At 49.7% G+C, this 21270-nt stretch overlaps 1 protein-coding gene across 1 annotated transcript in view; it reads right to left on the bottom strand.

The window, feature by feature from the left end:
• The window catches only part of VPS4B (vacuolar protein sorting 4 homolog B), a 516916-nt gene that overhangs the window by 53201 nt on the left and 442445 nt on the right, over nucleotides 1-21270 (bottom strand). The window contains exon 9 of the mRNA XM_086965223.1: nucleotides 5090-5171. Coding sequence (XP_086821349.1) covers nucleotides 5090-5171 — 82 coding nt within the window. The remainder of the gene's footprint in view (nucleotides 1-5089; nucleotides 5172-21270) is intronic.

A 21270-nucleotide genomic window follows, 5' to 3' on the forward strand; every position in this document is an offset into this window, starting at 1 on the left:
CCGCGTCGACCGACAGCAGCATCCGCTCCCCCGGGACGCGTGAGGCCTTTTCTAGCACGTGCGTCACCCTCTTGGTGTTGTCGACCGTTTGCCTACCAGGCACAAAACCGGCCTGGTCCGCCTCCACCAGACCTGGCAGGTGCAGACCCAATCTGGCCGCCAAGATCCCCGTGTAGAGCTTGAGGTCCACGTTTAGAAGTGAGATGGGCCGATACGAGCCGCACAGAGTCCGGTCCTTCCCCGGTTTCGGAATAACCGACACAGTCGCCGAGAGGAGGTCCGGTGGGATGGCACCCGGTTCAGAGAAGGAATTGAATAAGCGAGCCAGGAGAGGCGCGACAGTGGAACAGAAGGTCTTGTAAAACAAGGCCGTATAGCCATCCGGGCCCGGGGCCTTGCCGTGCTTTAACCGTGCAATAGCGGAGATGACCTCCTCCACATGAATGCTCCTCTCCAGGTGGTCCGCCTGGGCGGGATCCAGGACTGGGAGGGATACTGATTCCAAATAGGCCTCAGCCTCCCCCGGTGGGGAGGGCTCTGCTGCGTACAGCGCCTCGTAGAAGGCACGGAAGGAATCCGCCACCTCCGCGTCACCGGAAATCGGGACCCCGTCCGCTCCCACTAGCTCCTTTACCACATTGCGCTGCTGCGCAGCCCTGAGCCGGTGGGCCAGGAGCTTACCGCATCTGTCTCCGCCGGTGTAAAAAGCATGTTTCAAGCGCAACGCCGCATACTCCGCCCGGTCCAGGTCCAACGCAGAGAGGAGTTTCCGCGCCGCCTTCAGCTGCCTCCAAACTCGAGGAGCCCCCGTCCGGCGGTGAACCTGTTCAAGTTCCCTGACCTGCGCCGTTAGTTCCTCCCTCTTACGTTGCCGCTCCTTGTTCTCCGCCGAGGAAATGGAGATAAACTCCCCTCTGACGACCGCTTTCAAAGCCGCCCACTGCGTCGCTAGGGACGTGTCGGAGTTGTTATTGTGGGTCAGGTACTCCTGAATGACCTCCTCCACTCGCTGCACCACCGATTTCTTATGGAGAAGCGTGTCCCGAAGCCGCCACATCCCTCTAGAGGGGGGGGCCGCCGGCCAAGCAAATATTCCGGAAACCGGCGCATGGTCGGACAGGGACAAAACCCCGATGTCTGCCGCCGTGGCGGCCGAGCGAAGCGGTCCGCTCACCAAGAGGTAGTCCAACCGCGAATAAGTGCGGTGTGCGTGGGAGAAATATGAGTAGTCCCTATCGGCGGGGTGCATGGTGCGCCAGAGGTCATGCAGATCCATCTCTGCAATCTGGTCCTGAACCGCTCTAGAAAGCTCCCCCGTCTGCGGAAAGCGCTGGGCAGACCTATCCAAAGTGGAGTCGAAGACCATGTTCAGGTCTCCCCCCCAGAATGACGTGGCGATCGGGCGAGGCAGTAACGTCTACCAACACAGATTCCAGGAAGCGATCCTGGTTGTCATTTGGGCTGTACACGGAGCCAACCGTGAAGGCAACACCCCCCAGACGCATGCGATACACCAGAAGCCTCCCCTTCTGCTCGGCATGTTTATACAACACCTCACCCCTGAAGGAGCTGGCTAGAAGAATGGCTACCCCCGCAGTCTTAGTCGCAGCCGAGGAAAAGAGTTGCGTGGGGAACTTGGCAGAGCGCAACCTATGGCAATCTTTAGAAAGTAAATGGGTTTCCTGCAGGAGGCAGATATCCGCCTGCGACCCTTCTAGCAGGGAGAGGATCGCCCTACGCTTCACAGGATTATTCAGACCCTTAACGTTAAGGGTCACTACTTTCAGGGACGGCATCGCTCCCAGGGAAGCAAAGCGCTATGCAGCAAGCAAGGGATCAGTGGAGGGGGCGCGCGGGGCAGGGGCGCAGGGAAGGCCAGAGTCGGCTTCGCATGTGTTCGGACAATATCGGACGGGACCCCCCCAACACCAAACCAGCTCTTGAACCCCCCCAAAACCAACCCATGGCAACCAGCCAAAACCAAAAACAAGAAAAAACACCCCATTGTCTCAGTCTAGCCCAAGTGGGCGAGTCTGTAGAAACCAGTCAAGTGGACGTCCAGCCACACACCTCCAACCTCTCCCCCCCAACCCCCAGCCCCAACCCAGCATCGTAGAAGCTAAGAGTCTCTCCCCCCGGAGTAAAGTTAGGCCGTTTGGGCCACGCCATTAGATTCAGGCAAGTTCCTGGCCGCAGTCCTCAGGGCCTCCGCCATATCCGCCCTGATGGTAGGGGAGTCAGGGCGACTCGCCGTCGCCGACGATTGGCGCCTCCTCGATCTCCGTCGGCCCCGCCGCTCGGGGCGCCTCCAAGCGGGTGTCGCCCCTTCTTCCTCTGTAGCTGTGAGTCCCAGCACCCCACAGACATCTTGTAAGGAGCGCAGCTGATGTAGCACCCCATTCCATCGGAAGATAAGACGGAAGGGGTGACCCCAGGAGTAGGCCGTCTCATGCTCTCGCAGAAAGTCCGTAGCGATGCGGAAAGACCTGCGCTTCTGCAGTGTGATGGCGGACAGGTCTTGATAGAGCGCCACAGGTCGTTCTCGGAAGGACAGCGGCTGCTTCCTGCGGGCCTCTGTCATGATGCGCTCCTTCAGGGGGAAATCCGGCAGGAATGCCAGGATATCAGGTGGGGGTGCCGATGACTGGCGCTGGCGGCCCACCCTGTGTGCTCTGTCGATGCGGATCGGGAAGTCCGCTCCTTCTCCCAAGAGGTCGCGGAACAGGTCCTGCAGATAGGCCACTAGGTCCGCACCCTCATCCGCGGACGGCACGCCTCGCACCCGGATGTTATTCCGCCTGGACCTGTTCTCGAGGTCCTCAGAGTGGGCCTGGAGCTCGACACACTGCTCCCGTAGGCGGAGAACGTCTTGCTGGAGATGAACTATCTCTTCATCGCGACGTTGGGCCGCCGTTTCCACAGTGTCGACCCGCTCGCCCAGGCCCTCGAGTTCCCTACGCACTTCACGGACCTCTCCGGCCACCTCGGTCTTGAGAGTCTGGAATTCCTCCTTGAGGGAGCTGAATAAGTCCTCCATGAAGGACCTCGTGACCGGTGGTTCGCCTCCGGCGGTGTCTGTTGAGGCCCGGGAGGACCCCGGGGACGGCTGCGCCCTGTCTCGCAGTTGCTGGGCCCTGCCGAGCATGTCCGGCAGAGTGCGATCTCCCCGTGTCGCGCCTCGTCTCCCAGCCATCTTGGCCTCCGCGGTGGGTGAAGCCTAGAGCTGGCCGCTGCAAATGTACTCAGCCGCTCGTGGGCACCAGATGTGAAGACCTCGCCGAGGACAAGGGTAGTGCGTCACAGGCGACAAGATGGCGGTACGGGCCAGGGCGAGACGACTATCGAGCCAGTCAGGCGATAAACAAGGTTCAGGTCGGAGGCCCTCAGCCGCATGCTTCCAGGGAGGGCGGCGGATGCATAGGCACCAAGATGAACCGAGGCGCCTGTATGACAAGGGCGCGGGCGAGGGTCACCAGTACCAGCTCCTCAACAACAAGATGGCGGGAGGGCGGAACCTAGGGGGGCAGCCCAGGCCAGCAAGTCTATGGGCGACCCTCAGATAGCAATGGGTCGGGAAAGTGCGAAACCAGTGTCCCCCAGTTTCACCAGCTAGTACGCCCGGCTCGGCACCGCACAAACTCCAGCGTCCCTCGCCTCCAGGCTCGGGGTCCGTAAGGCGTCACACACCGACACCCATGGCAGGGGGGTAGATCGCCGACGCAGGTCTGGGGTCTGTCGTCCAGCGATGACTCTGGCCACCAGGCCGCCGGCCAGGAAGCCTCCGCACTCCACGGAGTCCGTCGAGTCCGTTCCCTCGGGATCCCCAGCTTTCAGCACTCGGCCCAGCCGAGGCGCGCGGACAGCGCCGCACCACGCTCCGCCTCCAGGCCCTTCTCCTCGGGGCGATCCAGGCTCCACTCCTCGGATCGAGCGTTGAACAAACTTTTCGGGGACTTCCCCCGGGGCAACAGAAGGCAAAGTGGTATCAAAATGTGCCCCAAGAACTCCGGCACAGTTCTCTCGCCCGCAGTGCAGCCGCGGGGGGAGAGAAGCGCAGGAATCGGGGCTCGAGCTGAGCTGGGCCGGAGGAGCTACGGGAGGAAGCGTCCGCTCACCCCGCCATCTTGGCCACGCCCCAAGCTAGGTCTTTAGAAAAATCAGGAGCTCCAACAGCCTTGTTCCACCCACTACTGCAAACAGATGATGCCTCAAAATAAAAGATCTAATTAAGTAGATGTTTTTGATAGAAATGCCGACATGCGTTGTGGGCCAAACCCTGAAAACCTATCTACATTTAGGACCTTTGTCCCATGATTAAAGAATTTTTTTTTAAGGAGGTAACATTTGTTCTACAAGGCAAATGGGACTGAAACTGGTCCAGAGAAACAAAAATATAGTTTTTTATATGGAATGGTTTTCACTCAAATCTACTGAGCAAGTTGCTTCTTACATACTGAGCATTTACATTATTTTTATAATGGCTTTTATATCATTCCTTTATTTTTTAAACCCTAGCATTGCATCTGTATGCATGCAAAGGTCAAAATACGACCAAATGCTAATAAAAATAAAAAAATATATTTGTTACAACTTTGTTGAATAAATGGATTTGATGGTTATGACCCTAATGCTGTGCCTTAGGTTACCCAGGGAAGACATGCTTCTCAGTTGACACTAGACTTCTGCAACATATAAATAAAGCCTTAGATGCCGTTTACTGAGACCCCATGAGCAAGGGAAATGTTACTTTAAACTTTGTAAAATTTAGACCCAACTGCCCCCAACATTCACCTAAAGCAAAGGTATTATCCATTTACATATCTAGGTAGGAGAAAACTGACCAATGTGATGATGCCAAGTTAGCAGATGGGGAAATGTGTGTAGGTCCATTTGTTCAGCAGGATTTCTTTACCCAAGACTAATATCCCATGCCCTTAAGAAAGTGAATAGGTACTACTAATAGATACAGTGAGAAAAAAAGCTGATACGCAATACTACTGGTAAAGATAAAATTGAACACATTTGTACAAATATTAAAGCAGTGTTGACAGAAAATCTGAAATATGATTACAGTTAATGTCTTCCATACCTTCTTCGTATGGCAGAATCTAGAACCCAAGGAATGTTTGTTGCTCCTAAGACTAAAATGCCTTCGTTGTCCACTCCAACTCCTGCAGGATCACAGATAAACAAATTATTTATTATGTGAAACATTTGTGACACCCTGATGCTACCCGTTTCAGAGAGAAAATATATTACAACAGTACTAAAACAGCAATCAACAGTATGTTCTTTATTTGTATTCGAGTTAAGAAAAGAAAAAATGGTAAGGCTGGTTTTGAAATTCTTAAGACGGATTTAAATCTGATTGACTTACGTTGCTTACTATTTTTTTTAAGAAGTCCGCTGTTAGTCTAGAAATTGCACTGCAACAATGTGATGGAAGAAATAAATGTATGTAAATGTAAATGTATTTGAGCTTATATACCCTCAGCTACTGATTTAATTAACATATACCAACACTAATTTGAACTCCCTATAGCTAATAATATTTCTATTTTCTGTTCAGCCTATCAGATAACGCACAGACTAGGCAGTTTTACAGACTATACAATGTGCTGTTTAAAAATTCAGAGAAAAAACAAAGGACAACAGTATAGTTCCAGGTAAGTTAACTTTTCTCCATAATGTGATTCATTCAGATATTCATGTACGGTACAATAGATTATCAAGCTTAAACACACGTCTAAAGAGGGGTAGAAACCCCAACGAACCCTCAAAAAGAAGAACATTCTCGATTAACGCTCTCACGATTTGGAACGCTTTACCACCGGACCTTCGACTACTGTCCCCCACCTACGCCTTCAAAAGAGAAGCCAAACCATACCTACTGTCTAAGTTCTTACCCTAAATCAACTTATCGATGTCATTGAATAGGATCAGATCGCAAATTGTGTAGACTATCCTGCCTAGCACTGGCTGTAATATACTCCAACCACAGTTAGCCTATTCTTAATTTTTGATTTGTCTCTCACGCATATGTTTGCATGTTGATCAGATCAAGTGCTAATCCTATTATCTCAATGTAAAGGGCTCCGATACCCTCGAGGGTCACGTTCGCGCTATACCAAACTTTCTAAATAAACAAATAAAATAAATAAATAAATAGTATGAAACCGAAACCCAGCTTCGGCCAAATTAAGATATGGTAGTACTGTTACTTCTTCAGATTCTCAGGGCCAATTTCTTCTCCAGACATAGGATATATTACTTAAAGGTGTAATGTGATTTTGTGGAAGGGTGTTCTGGTTCCTTCAGCATATCAATGCAATCATTTTTAAGATTGATGTGCAATTGACACAGGCACTATGATACAGTCTTCAAGTTCAGTAACAGTAACCTGGAGGGAAGGGTCATGCCTAAAAGCCTGAAGAGAAGGTTAGGCTTCACAAAAGCTCTCTGTGGGGTTGTATCCATATTTTCAGCAGATATCACTACAATCAGTGATTATGCCGCTCAGGAGAAACAAAAAAACATTTGATTCATACAGCACATCACACATCAGCAGTGGAAGGGTCCAAATAATCAGCCTAACTGATAAAAGGACTAAAAAACAGAAAGGCAGGCCAGCCATTGATGAGAATGGAACTGAGATAGAGAATAAAGACATGCAATCATTTGCAAGGGGCAGACCCCAGCTCACTCTAAGTGTATATGTAAGCATTGGTTACAATCCTGAAAGCGACAGCCAGGTAAAGTGGTCTGTAGAGAGACTGCATCAAAATGTATTCTCTCCTTGAACTGGGGTGCTGAGGATCATCTCCATTTTCAATTGTCTTCTGTGGTAAATAGGATTACGTTTGATACATGCCAATATATAAAGATCTGGCTGAGAGTCTAATTGTATAGTACTCATTCTTGCCATTTTATCAGGTGTCTACAGAACTAGTCCTCCTTTGCTGTGATCTGGAAGCCCAACAAAAGAAGCCAAATACAACATTGTTTTTGAATCTCCCTATAAGGCTCTTCAGTTTGCTTTGGCAAGACACAGAAGAAGCTTTACACATCTGTAACCAGATGCAGCAGGAACAGATTGCTGGAAGGAAAGGCTTCACAGTGAAGGCCTGCTTTCTGGCTGAATACATAATCAGCTCGTCCATACCAGGGTCCCTTCTTTCAGAAAGAAGTCCATTACAACAGCTTGGTCTACTGGAGGCACTTGGAACAGAACAATCTGCAACATGTTCTTTCTCTGCACAACCTTGAAAGGGACAGAGGGATGAATTGTGCCATCTTAACCCACCAAGATCTTGCAGGCATTCTTGGAGAAGTCTCAAACAATCCAGCATTTTGCATGGGAATGTGCAAGTCTGAAGATCTGATGGTAATTCTCGCCAACACACCGGTTATCAAGGTTACTTATAACTGATGGTGAAGAATTTAGAAGGAGGCACATACGATACATCCTAGTGGAACCAGGCTGCAAACATATTTTTCAGCTCCTTCTCACTCACAACCCTTGCTGACAAATGGCATAAGTAGCAGTTTTACCATGGTTGTAAAGACCATGTTACTTACCTTTGGTAACGCCTTATTGGTAGAGACTATTTATCTGCAGATTCCTTACCTTCTAATATTCCACAGGCCTCAGACTGGATCCAGAAAGATTCAAGCAGTAACCCTGTGTGCCGGTAGGTGGCATTGTTTGGTTCAGCATCGGCCGCCACGCTGACATCAGTTATTTTCCTGCGACTTTCCTCGTCAGAAGCAAGGTGCCACGAAGAATGCTGATGGACTGGTGTGCACCGCTAAGAACCTCAATAGGCGTAACCCTATACAGAACTCCGTTTGCACAGGGGGGGAGGATGGAAGGGAGGATCAGTAAGGAATCTGTGGCTAGATATAGAGTCTATCAGATAAGGATTTACCGACAGTAACGAACATGTTCATCTGATAGAAAAATCTAGCTTCAGATTCCTTACCTTAAGATAGATACTTAAGCAATACCTCTCTGGCGATGGGTTTGCGGACAGATTAGACAAAAAAGTCCTGTAGGACTGTGAGAAAGTGGCTCTATATATACTGGACTAGAATGAAGTACAGTGTGTATAGAGTCCACCAACCCCAGAGGTATAACACAGGTTAAAGTCAGAACTGACCTTACTCTTCAAAGTGGTAGCTTGGTCGAGCAGTAAGGCAGTACCAGAGGACAGTGTAAAGCATTTGTAGTACCCACTCAGTCAGCGAAAGGTTTCACACACTCAAGGACTTAACTCCAGGCCAATTGTTTTTATATCCACAGATAGTTGTTTTATTTTTAGAACCAACAGTTATAAAAATATACTTTTCTTGATATGAGTACTCTCCTGTAATTACTTTGCAAGGAAGCAATAAAGTTTGTGCACACATTAGTTACAGTATAGACAGTAAGCAACACAGTTCTGAAACACACTAGCATTGAGCTCAATGGGTTTTTCATAGACAAATACAGTTGATTACTCTATGGATTACTTTAGTAGTTCCAGTACTAGATCTAGGATTCAGTCCTGGGGTCTAAGCTGAAACCAGATTAGCAAAAACGTTTTAGTTACTGTGATGGATTTTCAGGAATATAAAGCGGTTTTAAAAGTTCATACTTATAAACTTTTCAAGGTAAATCTGACAATGTTATTCAATGGGAGATTCAGGTTGCAGGTAAAGTACGATCGCGTTACTTTAGTAACCCAGCACTAGTCTCCTAGGGCCAGCACTGGGGGCTTAGCTCAAAACAGGTAGGTAATTTGTTTCAGTATTTCGTGCGCTTTTTAAAGAATATTTACAGTTTTCAAAAATAGACACTTAGAAGAAATTTCATAGAAAAGCAGACAATGGATTCCTATGGAGAAAATACAGATTTTTAGTAAACCCGCTAGAGATTACTTTTGCGGTTCAGTACTGGGCTGTAAGGTATAGTACTGGCTTTTTCCCTGTTCACAGGTGAGTACTTTCGAATTCGGACTTTGGCTGATTTTATGGGAATATTTTCAGTTTTCAAATCTTCACACTTAGAAAATGTTCGAGTCCAAATGGGTCAATGTTATCCAATGGCAGGTAAGTGAATTACCGGTTTCCAGGTGAGTACTTGGTTGGTGAAGTTATGGCTCTGGGTATAGACTCAGGGGTCCCCCAGGGTGAGGTGAGTACAGTTAGTTCAATCCCAGCGGTACTGGGGCGGCCAGGTGCAGAGGTAGTTAGGCCCAATGATATCCAATGAGGGAAAGGGGGCCTTCGGTTGGTAGCTGCTGGCTAGCAGGCCACGCGGCTCTGGGATCTGGGCTCTTGGTCACTTGGTCACTTGCTCAAGGCAAGGGGGGGGGAAGTAGGATAGGGCAAAGAGGTCACAGCCAGCGGCACTCAGGCAGCTGGGTGCAGGGTGCTTAAGAGCCGTTGGGCGCTCAATGCTATCCAATAGATCTTGAAAAGGGAACAAAGGCTGCAGGCTCGGGGACGTGAGTACACCCCCTACCCTGCTCCTCTCCTGTGGGAGGGGGGCAGGAGCCTAGCTAGGATTGGGCAGGGGTCCCCATCTTCAAGATGGCCGGAGCCCGGGGTTGTGCTTCACCTCGCCTCTTCCACATGAGGGGTGGAGTTGGCAAAGGTTGGCACCCCCCCCCCCTTCTTGATGTAGTTTTTCCCGCCAGTCTTCCCGCCAAAGTGGGGGTAGGACTGGTGGGGGCTGGTTGCTGGAGAAGCTCTCAGAGGCGGTATGCCTTTGAAGCTTCCCCCTGTCCGTCCTAGGGGAGGAGACATAGCACCTCGCCCAGGATGTGCTTTGTTGCAGACCCAGGAGAGCGAGGGGCTCTCCACCCAGGGGTCCAGCAACATGTCTGCTGTGTGACAGCCTTTGCAGCCACTCAGCCCAGACGTGGATTGCAGGTTCGGGTTTTGGAGGGCATCTCTAAGATGCCCTTTCGTGCAGGTTACATTAAATCCCACACTGGCATCAGTGCGGGTTTAATGTGCTGAGAAGTTTGGTACCAAACTTGTCAGTCTTCAGTGTAGCCATTATAGTGCTGTGGAGTTCGTAATGACAACCTCCCAGCACCATATACTTTTAAATGGCATCACTGTACTTACAGTGCCCAGGAATGGCCCTGGGTACTGTAGGGGCACAGGGCTAATGCACCCATGCCCTCACCTCTGGCATAGGGCACCCAGCTAGAGGGGTGACTGAGGTATGCCAGGGCAGCGGGTTCTGTGGGCACGGCACACAGGGATGTGTGCCATGTCGACTCTCGTTTTAGTTCTGTACTTAGGCACTCAGCCTGCAAAGGCAGTGTGTGGGTGTCAGGGAACAGTGCCCCTGAGGGTGGCACAATCAGTGCTGCAGCCCTCCGGGGTCTTCTCTGGTCACCATGCATGCCCTTGGTACTTAGGGTACATTTACTAGGGGATGACAGGTGGCCAGAGATGCTAATTGGGTATTATGTTTCAGCTTTAATTATTAGGGAAGGAACACAGGCCCTGGGTACCTGGTTGGCAGGGACCCAGGGCACACTCAGTCAAAGCACTTCAGCTGTTCAGAAAATAGTGGGGGCATACCAAGGCAAGAAAGATGGCGCTTTCTCACAAGGACTAAACAAGCAAATTGCCCATCACAACGGGCCTGACTGTACAAACAATGATCGGTGAACATGTGTAGTGACTTCCTTGTTGCTGCCTGACAGATGTCCAGGACAGGGACTCCGCGAGGTAACACAGTGGTCACAGCTTTGGCTTTGATGGAATGAGCTTGCAAACCCACATAGAGTTGCTTTCTGGCCAATGTGTATCCGATGTTTATCCTCATCGCTATCTATCGTAAGATATTTGTTTTTGTACAGCCTCTCACTTCTTCGCCTCAACATACTCAACAAACAGTTGATCGTCCACCCTGAACTCTTCGTTATGATCATGGTATAACCACAATGTTCTTTTTGGGTCCAGGCAATAGAGTGTCTCCTCTTCTTTAGAAGGTTGAGGCAGAGAAAAGAAAGTAGGCAAAGTGATATTCCGGACTACATGAAACGGTATCACAAATGTCCGAAAGAAGGAACCACCAGTCCAGAGAACCAATCGGTATGGATAGAAAGTTGTATAAGGATGCTACATAGAGAGTGCTTGCAGTTTGCTGACTCTCCTAGCCAATGTTAAGGCCACCAGAAGGAAAATGCTACTTACCAGAATGCATCTGTTCTTGGCATGTAGAGCTGCAGAGTCATACACTTATCAATAGATCGCCACCTGGTGTAAGGTTCGGATGATTGCAGGTTGTTGTCTTCTTGGAAGAAGTCTTTGTAGTCACGAGATAGGTGACTCCTCCCTTGGACAATACTGCGCATGGTCATCGACTCCATCCTCAGATTGTTTTTCGCCATGATGGGAAATGATAGAGTTAGTAGAAGTAAAGAGAAAGGATGTCCATGCGTGTGCATCTAATTAAGATGAGTACTGGAACTGATACAAGTCCCGGGGAGGCGGGAGGGCGTGTAGGACTCTGCAGCTCTACATGCCAAGAACAGATGCATACTGGTAAGTAGCATTTTCCGTTCGAGGCATATGAGCTGCAAATCCTACACTTAGCAACGATTGTGCAGCAGTGTCTCCCCTAGCAGTGGTCGCTTGTATCCGTTGCAGCATACTGAAATAGTGTTTTAAGAACAGCTTGGCCCACTGCAGCTTGCTGCTTGGCTTGCACATCAACACAATAGTGTTTAGTGAAGGTGTGTATTGTAGACCATGTTGCTGCCTTGCATATGTCCTCTAGTGGTATGTTTCCTAAGAAAGCCATAGAGGCTCCTAGTTTGCGAGTGGAGTGTGCTCTAGGAGGAACTGTTAGTGTACGTTTAGCTTTTAGATAGCATATTTGAATACACTTTACAATCCATCTAGCAATTCCTCCTTTAGAGATGGGATTGCCTTTGTGTTGTTTTGTCTTTTTGAAGGATTTAGTCCTGTCTGTGTAATATAGTAGAGCTCGTCTAACATCTAAGGTGTGTAAAGCCCTTTCTGCAACAGAGTCCGGTTTTTGAAAAAACACTGGTAACTCTACTGATTGGTTTAGGTGAAAAGGAGTAATCACTTTTGGTAGGAATTTAGGATTGGGTCTAAGAACCAGTTTGTTAGGATGTATTTGAAAAAAATGGTTTTTCTATTGTGAATGCTTGTATTTCACTGACTCTTCTGAGAGAGGTAATGGCAACAAGGATGGCAGCTTTCCATGTTAGAAATTGCAGTTCACACTTATGTAAAGGCTCAAAAGGGGGGCCCATGAGTCTTGTAAGGACCACATTTAGATTCCATACTGGTGGAGGCGGTAACCTAGGTGGGATTATTCGTTTTTATCCCTCCATAAATGCTTTTATTGAAGGTACTCTAAAGAGAGATAGATGTTGTCTATTTTGTAAATAGGCTGCAATTGCTGCTAGATGCAGGCGTTTGGAAGAATAAGCCAAATTGGACCTTTGTAGGTGTAGAAGGTAGCAAATGATATTTTGGATGGAAACATCCAGTGGATCAATGTTATTGTTGTTACAGTATATTGCAAATCTTTTCCACTTAGCAGCATAACATCCTCTGGTAGTGGGTCCTCTAGCTTCTTTAATGATATTCATACAGTCTGGTGGTAAGTTTAAGTAACCAAACTCTAGGACTTCAGGAGCCAGATTGCCAAATTCAGTTGGCTTGGCTCTGGATGCCTTATTTCTCCATGGTTCTGTGTTAGCAGGGATGGCGTGAGCCGTAATTTCTGATGCGGAACCAGTGAGAGATCCAGTAGCGTGGTGAACCACGGCTTGTGTGCCCATGTGGGGGCCACTAGTATTAGTTTGAGAGACTGTTTGAGCTTGCGAACTACTAGTGGAGTGAATAGGAGAGGCGGAAAAGCGTACGCAAATCTGCCTGACCAAATCATCCATATTGCATCCCCCTCCGACCGTGGGTGTGGGAACCTGGCGGCGAAGGTTGGGCATTTTGCATTTTCGTGGGTGGCAAACAGGTCTATCTGTGGGTTCCCCCACATTTGGAAGAATGGTTGTACAACTTGTGGGTGTATCTCCCATTCGTGAATCTGTTGTGACTGACGACTCAACAGGTCTGCTATCTGATTGTGAATTCCTGGAAGGTGTTCTACTGTCAGATGTATGTTTTGAGGGATGGTCCATCTCCAAATGTTCTGTGTAAGCTGGGACAGTTGCAGAGAGTGTGTCCCCCCCTGTTTTTGTATATAATACATGGCTGTCATATTGTCCGTCCGGACTAGGACAGCTTTGTTTTGTATTTGTACTTGAAAAGTTTTGAGTGCTAGAAAAATTGCTAGCAACTCCAAAGGTTGATGTGGAACTGTTTCTGTTGATTGTTCCACTGACCTTGTGTGGTATAATGCAAGAGATGGGCTCCTCATCCTGTGAGGGATGCATTTGTCGTTAGCACTATTTGTGGAACAGGGTCTAGGAACGGCCGTCCCTTTGTTAAGTTTTTGGTGTTCCACCATTGCAGAGAGCGATATGTACGGCTGTCTACCAACACCAGGTCTGTGAGCTGACCTTGAGCCGGATTCCATTGTTGTGCTAGACATTCTTGTAGTGGACGCATTTGCAGTCTTGCGTGAGGAACTATAAAGATGCAAGACGCCATCATGCCTATTAGTTTCATAAACACTCTGGCTTGGAGAGAGTGCTGGCATTGAAAAAGGGAGACTTAGTTCTGAATGCTTTGAATCCTGGCTTGACTGGGATACGCTAGAGCTGTAGATGGGTCTATGGTAGCTCCTACATATGGATGAACGTGCGAAGGCTCTAGGTGCGACTTGGTGTAGTTTATCGTAAATCCTAAGTCGTGCAATGTTTGAATTGTTTGTTTTGTGTGCTGTACACATTGGTTGAACGATCTTGCTTTTATGAGCCAGTCGTCTAGGTAAGGGAAGACATGTATTTGTTGTCTTCTGAGATGTGCTGCTACGACTGATAGGCACTTTGTAAACACTCGTGGTGCTGTTGTGACCCCGAATGGAAGGACTTTGAACGGATAGTGTTGTCCTTGTATGACAAACCTTAGATACTTCCTGTGCGCAGGATGTATAGGAATGTATAGGAAAGGCGGGGCACCCTATCAGTCTTCCCTGGACCGACCACTCACCTGTCCCCCTTACATGGTCTATATGCAAGGCCCCCCACACAACCCCCACTGTGAGGAACTCCAGAGACTGGTCTAGACTCTCAGTAGAATCTTGGTCTAGCAGTCTTTTGACCTCCAGACCCCACTGTAATGGGGACCCTTGCACAGCCAATCGAGAATATGAAGAGTGGATCTTGAATTCTCTTGAGGCCACACTCCCCCTCCCCAAAACCACTATGAAGCGGTCACAAAAAAACGCCCCCCTGGTACTCTGGGGAACTCAGGGGAAAAAAAACGGATCTGTAGGGAGATAGAAAGAAGGTGGCGCTTGGATTATTCCACGGACGAGAAAATCCTATACAGAGAGGCGATTAGAGCCTACAAATATGAGGTAAAAACTGCTCAATCAACTTACTTCTCACAACAAATTATGAGGGCAAAATCCAAACCCAAAGAAATCTTTCAGATAGTAAAGAGCCTCACTAAACCTTCCCCTCCATCCATGTTCATGTGTAAAACTACGGCCCACTGCAATGACCTGGCAGAATTCCATTATAAACTGTACAAAATTGACTACACGAAATTGGTGCAACAACAGAGACAATCCTTCGCTGCGGCCAAGGCCCGCCTTCGGGGCCTGAAGCTGCCTTATGCCCTACTATATCCGGCTCGGCTGCGGGTTGTCTTTCAGTCCCGCACCCTCTTCTTCGATACCCCGGAGGCCATCTTTCAGTGGACGGATGAGACTGTCAGGGTGCGGGTCAATACGGCAAAAGGCGGTGAGTCTGACTGGTAGGGGTCCTGACGATCAACGTAGGCGCCGAGGCAGATCCCGATCACACCGCAGCTCAAAATCAAGATCCAACACACGCAAAGACAAGAACTCGCAGGAAGCTACTGAAGATGTGCCCTGACTGTGGGGAGGAAAGGACATTTGCTAATCTGATTGTCTGCTCTCTTTGACCAGGGCGCTTTAGTTTGGCTGGAGGTCACGCTTACTCAGAGTTGGGAAGGGGACACAGCCTAGTTCGACATGGGTTGTGCTGAGGGGATCCTTGGAAGGGGTGCTCCCTGGCTCCCCGTTGGGGCCCGGACCATTCCCTGACCACGACAGATGCTTCCATGTTTGGGAGGTGCGGGGTGGGGCGGGAAGGGGGGGGTTTGTTGGGGATTGGGACTGTTCTAGTTCAGGGGAGGGGTCTGTGCGTGATGTGCTGCGTCCGATCCGTGGTGAGTGCTGCTGTTGTTGCCTGTGGTACGACATGTGTGAATTATATGCCCTTACATAAACGTCATCTGATGCTGGGGGCTTTAGGTTAGGTCCCTGTGGGACACGCATACTGAGCTGGAATGTGCGGGGAATGCTGGATAAGGTGAAGAGAGGGGCTGTGTTTTCATGGGCCAAAGGCAGGGGAACTGACATATTGCTCCTTCAGGAAACCCATCTGTTAGGCACTAAGGTGCTCTGCCTCCAGCGCAATGGTTTTACGCAGACATTTCATGCCGGCTTCACGAGGGGGTCGCGGGGTGTGGCTGTTTTGATTCATCGGAGAGTCCCCTTTACTCACAGACGCACATGGCTAGATGCGCAGGGCAGGTATGTGTTCGTACAGGGCGAGATTGGTGGTGAGATGGTTGTCATTGGTAGCGTATATGCGCCGTCCCCACTGCAATGGGCCCTAGTGGAGAAGCGGATGTCCCTATGGGTTGATATGCCAACAGTGTTATCGATAGTAGGGGGGACTGGAACGACGTTATGGACATCTCATGGGACAGGTGGCGGGGCACTGCAGGCGAGGCGGCGGGGAGGGAGGGGCAAACATCCCAACTGAGGGCTATGGTCATGGGGTTGGACTAGATTGACTCCTGGAGGTACAAGCGGGGGGGCGCGTCGGGATTTCACATACTTCTCCTCTGCGCGAGACTCGTTCTCGCGCCTGGACTACATCTTCCTCCCGCGGGCGATGGCCGGCAGGCTCATGTCGGCGGACATCTTGCCACGGGCACTCTCTTATCACTCTCCGATCTCTGTGTTGGTCGACACTGGGCGCAACAGGCAGCCATTCAGGTGGCGCCTGTCGCCCTGGCAGTTAACACAGCCCTCCTATCGCGCCCACATCACTTGTGAACTTGCACACTTCCTGTCAATGTGGGCTCAGTGGCATCCCCGTCAATACTATGGGAGGCCATGAAACCCACTATGAGGGGTGTCGATATCTCGTGGTGTTCAGCAGCGCGGAGGGGGAAGCGTAGGGACCTGGTGCGACGAGAAGCGGACTTGGAGGACCTGGAGCGCAGGGGTCGAGGGGAAGACGGCGAACGGCTAAGACGTCAGCTAGTATTGGCACAACAGCAGTATACCTCGATATTATAATAATATATAATATTATATAATTTCCATTCTCTCCTGGAATGTCGCTGGGTTAGCCAACAAAGTAGACACGCCTGATTGGGGGGAACTCATTGAAGGGTACGATATATGCCTTTTTCAAGAGACATGGGCAAGAGAAAAATATTCTCGGCCGGGTTTTGCTACCTTTGACATCCAAGCAAAATGGGGAGGAAAGGGCCGCCCATCAGGAGGACTTTCGACCTGGGTTGGGTCCCACTTGGGTTGCAGGGCCACACACCTGGAAACCAACTCTTTGGACTTCCAGTGTGTCTCTCTTGAATGGCCAGGCGGAGGAAAAGTAACACTGATCAATATATACTCAAGACCAGTGGAGGTTGCAGCCACCTCGGGACCAGTCGAGGACCTAGCGCAGTTTCTCGACTCACTTAATCTCTGCTCCCCACTAATTGTAGGTGGAGACTTTAATCATCAGTATGAACCGCTTCCCGAGCACCTGGTGGGTATATCTAGTGAAGAGGACGAATTGTGGAACATCCCCACCCTGACAGACCCATTGGTCAGGGCTTGGACTCCACTTGCCACCCAAATAATGTCCCTCACGCTTAGTCACTCGCTGAGGGCTTGCAACGGCCGGACTAAAGGTGACATCCCGCCTAAACATACTTTTAATAGATTGGGCCATGAGTCACGAATTGACTACATAATGGTCTCAACCAGGGACTGGGGGAAAGTGAAAGATTTTGGCGTAATTCCCAGACTCGATAGTGACCACAATTTGCTTTCACTAAAATTTGAGCTACAGGGGCCACAAATAGTCAAGGTTGACGATAATTCCGCACTACAGGTGGACCTTGCACTATCTAGCAATAGGCGCAGAATTAAATGGGCTAAACTGCTGGAAAACCAAAGTAACATCGGGAGACTTTATGCACTAGTCGTCCCCGCCTTGGAAAAAGTTGAGCGCTGCATGCATCACCCAGTCAGTGAATCTGAATTCGATCCCACAGGTAATCCTGGGGTATCCAATCCCCCCTTATAGAAGCCGGCACAAATGATCGAACTTGGTATCATTCACTCTGAGTTATGCACTAACCTTGCAGAGGTGCTGAACCCAGTGGCCAGGTCAAATAAGTCTAAGCAGAAAAGAGCCACCTGGTTCAACGCTTCCTGCGGGGCAGCAAAAGTTGCACTACTGAAATCACTTAAAGCGCGAGACACTACAAGTGTAATCAGGGAGAAACGATTAGCCTATAAATTAGCCCTCCGTGCTGCCAAAGTAGATTGGGATGAGGGGAACTGGACCAAAATGACAGCTGCTCTTGCATGTCGAGACGCACGGACTTTCTGGCAGATCGTCAAGCACGGCTCAGCTGAACCACTTGTAGCAGTGGAGCCCAATATAGCACCCTCTGTCTGGGAGGAACATTTTAAAAATCTATACAAATCACATAGTAGCGATGAGGCGATGACCCTACCCGTAGAAGTGTCGTACTCCTCCAATGACAGTGTAACCGACATGGATGGATTTAGCGTGGAGGAGATCACCATGGCAATTACGTCCCTGGCTGCTGGAAAGGCGCCGGGCCTGGACAGGCTCCCAGGCGACCTTTATAAACACGAACCAAAGATATGGGCTCCTTATCTTAGGGTGCTATTCAACTCGATCCTGAAAGGCATGCCAATCCCCCCGACCTGGTCGGGGGCAGAGATAGTCCCAATTTTTAAGAAGGGATCTCCTCTGCTCCCGGCCAACTACAGGCCAATAAGCTTGATTGACGTGTCCCAAAAACTCTTTGCAAAGCTACTGTTAAATCACCTACACGAGTGGATCAGGGATTTTAATATCCTGAGCCCTTTCCAGGCAGGTTTCAGGGAGAAGGTCTCTACCATTGACCAGGTCTTTCGGCTTGTCCTCATCTATTGGAAAACGGTGCAGTTGGAGGGTGGCAGCCTCTATACTGTATTCGTGCACCTGAGGGCGGCGTTCGACCTGGTCCCCCGGACCAAGCTGTGGGAGGTCCTGGCCAAACTGGGGGTTCCTGAAGGCTTGTTGAAAATGCTAGTTCGCCTTCACAGTGCCAATTTCGCGCAGGTGAGATGTGGCAGGATGGGTGCACTGTCCAAGAGGTTCCCCGTTGGCAGGGGGGTAAGACAGGGTTGTGTGCTTGCACCAACCCTGTTTTGCCTCTATGTCAACGGGGTTATCTCCCACTTAGAGGGGGTACCCAACTCTGATGCCCCAAAACTGGCCGCCGAAAGGGTGCCGGCCATCATGTTTGCCGACGATACTCTGTTGCTATCAAAGTCGGCAACAGGTATCCAGCGCACCCTTGATGGCTTCGTGGATTTCTGTGAGGCCCATGGATTGGAAATAAACGCCATCAAAACTAAATTCATGGTCCTCAATCCCCCACAGAAATTCCATTGTAGCCCCAGCATTGCACACAACAGGCTTGAGAGAGTGAAAACCTTCGAATATCTGGGCATTATGTTAAATGATAAACTAACCTGGAACACGCACCTGGAGAAGGTCCTACTTAAACTGACCCAACATTCGGGGGGCATCATGAAGCTTTTGGCGAACAATAAATCCACAATCAGGCCCATCGGTCCTCCGATGCAGATCTACAAATCCCAGGCCAAGGGGGCTGCCATCTACGGGTCTGAACTTTGGGGCCACGTTGGAACATCAGACCTCTTAAAAGTGGAAAATAAATTCATCCGAAATCTTGTAGGATTACCACCTAGCACTCCCCTTGTCCCCCTCAGGATGGATCTAGGTTTATGCCCGCCAGATGATGACTTGGCTTTCCGCCCGCTGGCCTTCTGGCGCAGACTATGGACAACCCCAGAATTGGCCAGTTACAGACAGGGACTCCAGGAGGTCCTTGCTATGCCGGGTGCTGGAAAAATCAAATGGCTCAATTTCATTAAATTGGAACTGGAGGGTTTGGGACTTTCTAAAATGTGGTCCGATCCCTTGCCTACTTGCCAACTCATTTCCAAAAAAGAGTTAGCCAAGACATACCGTGACAGTAAATTATCCCTGCTTTTCAATCAATCTAAACTTGGGACTCTGACAGACTCTTTCATGTCCTTCAAGGCCATTTACAACTTTGAACAGATTCTGGATAAAGTTTACCCTCCTCTACTTAGGAAATTATACCTACAGTGGAGACATGGGTCCCTCCCTATCAGATCATTCACAACTAAATGGAGTGATGACGCAAACAGTACCTGCCCAGCATGTAGAACCTCGGATGAAACTGAACTTCACATTCTCTTTCTTTGTCCCGCCTACCGAGAGATCCGCAAGTACTGGATTGTTCCTCTATGCAGGAATCTGGGCTTTGTGAAGTGCATGGCCGCTTTTAGAGTCCTGAAAACTGATTTGACCGATTACATTGTGTTTGCGGTGGCTAAGTACCTGGGCGCTCTCTGGCCCATCAGAAGGAAATGCCTTAGGGCTGGTAACTGACCTTTCTGTACACAGGTCATCCCTGTGCAACATGGGATTGTGTAAAAGCTTGATTTTATAAATGTTATATTTCACTGTATAACTCTTTATCAAATATCAGTTTTAAAATGTATGTTTTAAACGTCTTTTATGGTAAAATCTTACCGAAATAAAGATATTTTTGAATTGAATTGATATTATTGGATGAGGCCCGCCAGGCTTGGCTAGTCACACAGAGCCGCATATATCAATGGGGCGATAAATCGTGCAAAATGCTTCATCGCCTGTGTCAGGGCATTATGCATGCACAGCCTCTGCCCCAGATAGTCGCCCCAGATGGTGAGCCACTGTTGGAGCCCGGAGCGATAGCGGGTAGTTTTGCCTCCTATTACGAGACCCTGTATGCGCCCCGGGAGTGCCTGGATGCCGCCATGGTGCAGCGCTTCATAGATGATCTTCCACCACGGGCCGTTTCGGATGAGGTTCGCGATATATTAGACCGGCCACTGACAGACGATGAGCTGGCCACGGCCCTGGGTGAACTAAACCCGGGCAAGGCACCGGGCCCAAATGGGTTTCCATGCAAATTTTTTAGACACTTCGCGACACAGCTGACACCCCACTTCCGGCCGGTTATCGAGGAGGCACGTGAGAAGGGTATGCTGCCCCCGGACTGGAGACATGTGGAGGTAGTGTTTTTTTTAAAGCCGGGGCGCCCCCCGGAGAGACACGAGTCTTAGAGACCAATTTCACTGCTCAACACCGAGGCCAAGATTTTGGCGAAGGCCCTCGCCAACAGGCTCAAGCCCCACATCACGGACTTGGTCCATCCGGACCAGGCCGGCTTTATGCCCCAGCGGGCCACTCGACATAACATCAGGCGAGCTCATGTTGCGATTTCGGCCTGGTGGGTTTGGGTGAGCGGGCTGCGTTGCTGCTGGCGGATATGGATAGGGCGTTCGACTCTTTGAGCTGGACATATCTGTTTGCTCTCTTGGGTCGCTTGAATCTGGGTCCCCGATTCATGGCATATGTACGGCTCCTCTACAAGGACCTGACGGCTGCGGTCCGTGTCGGCGGTGGAGTCTCCCGCTCTTTCAGTATCCAGCGGGGAACTAGGCAGGGGTGCCCCCTCTCCCCATACCTCTTTGCGCTCGCTATGGAACCCCTCGCGGCGTGGGTGCGGATTGATGCGCAGTGGAGGGGCTTTCAGTGGTCATCGGGTGTGGCGGATAGAATAGCTCTATACACGGACGACGTGTTATTTTTTCTCACCAACCTGGATCGCTCGGGGCCTCGCATTATGCGGATCCTGCAAATTTTTGGT

Source organism: Lissotriton vulgaris, chromosome 4_1 (genome assembly GCF_964263255.1).
Source record: "Lissotriton vulgaris chromosome 4_1, aLisVul1.2, whole genome shotgun sequence".
NCBI lineage: Eukaryota > Metazoa > Chordata > Amphibia > Caudata > Salamandridae > Lissotriton > Lissotriton vulgaris.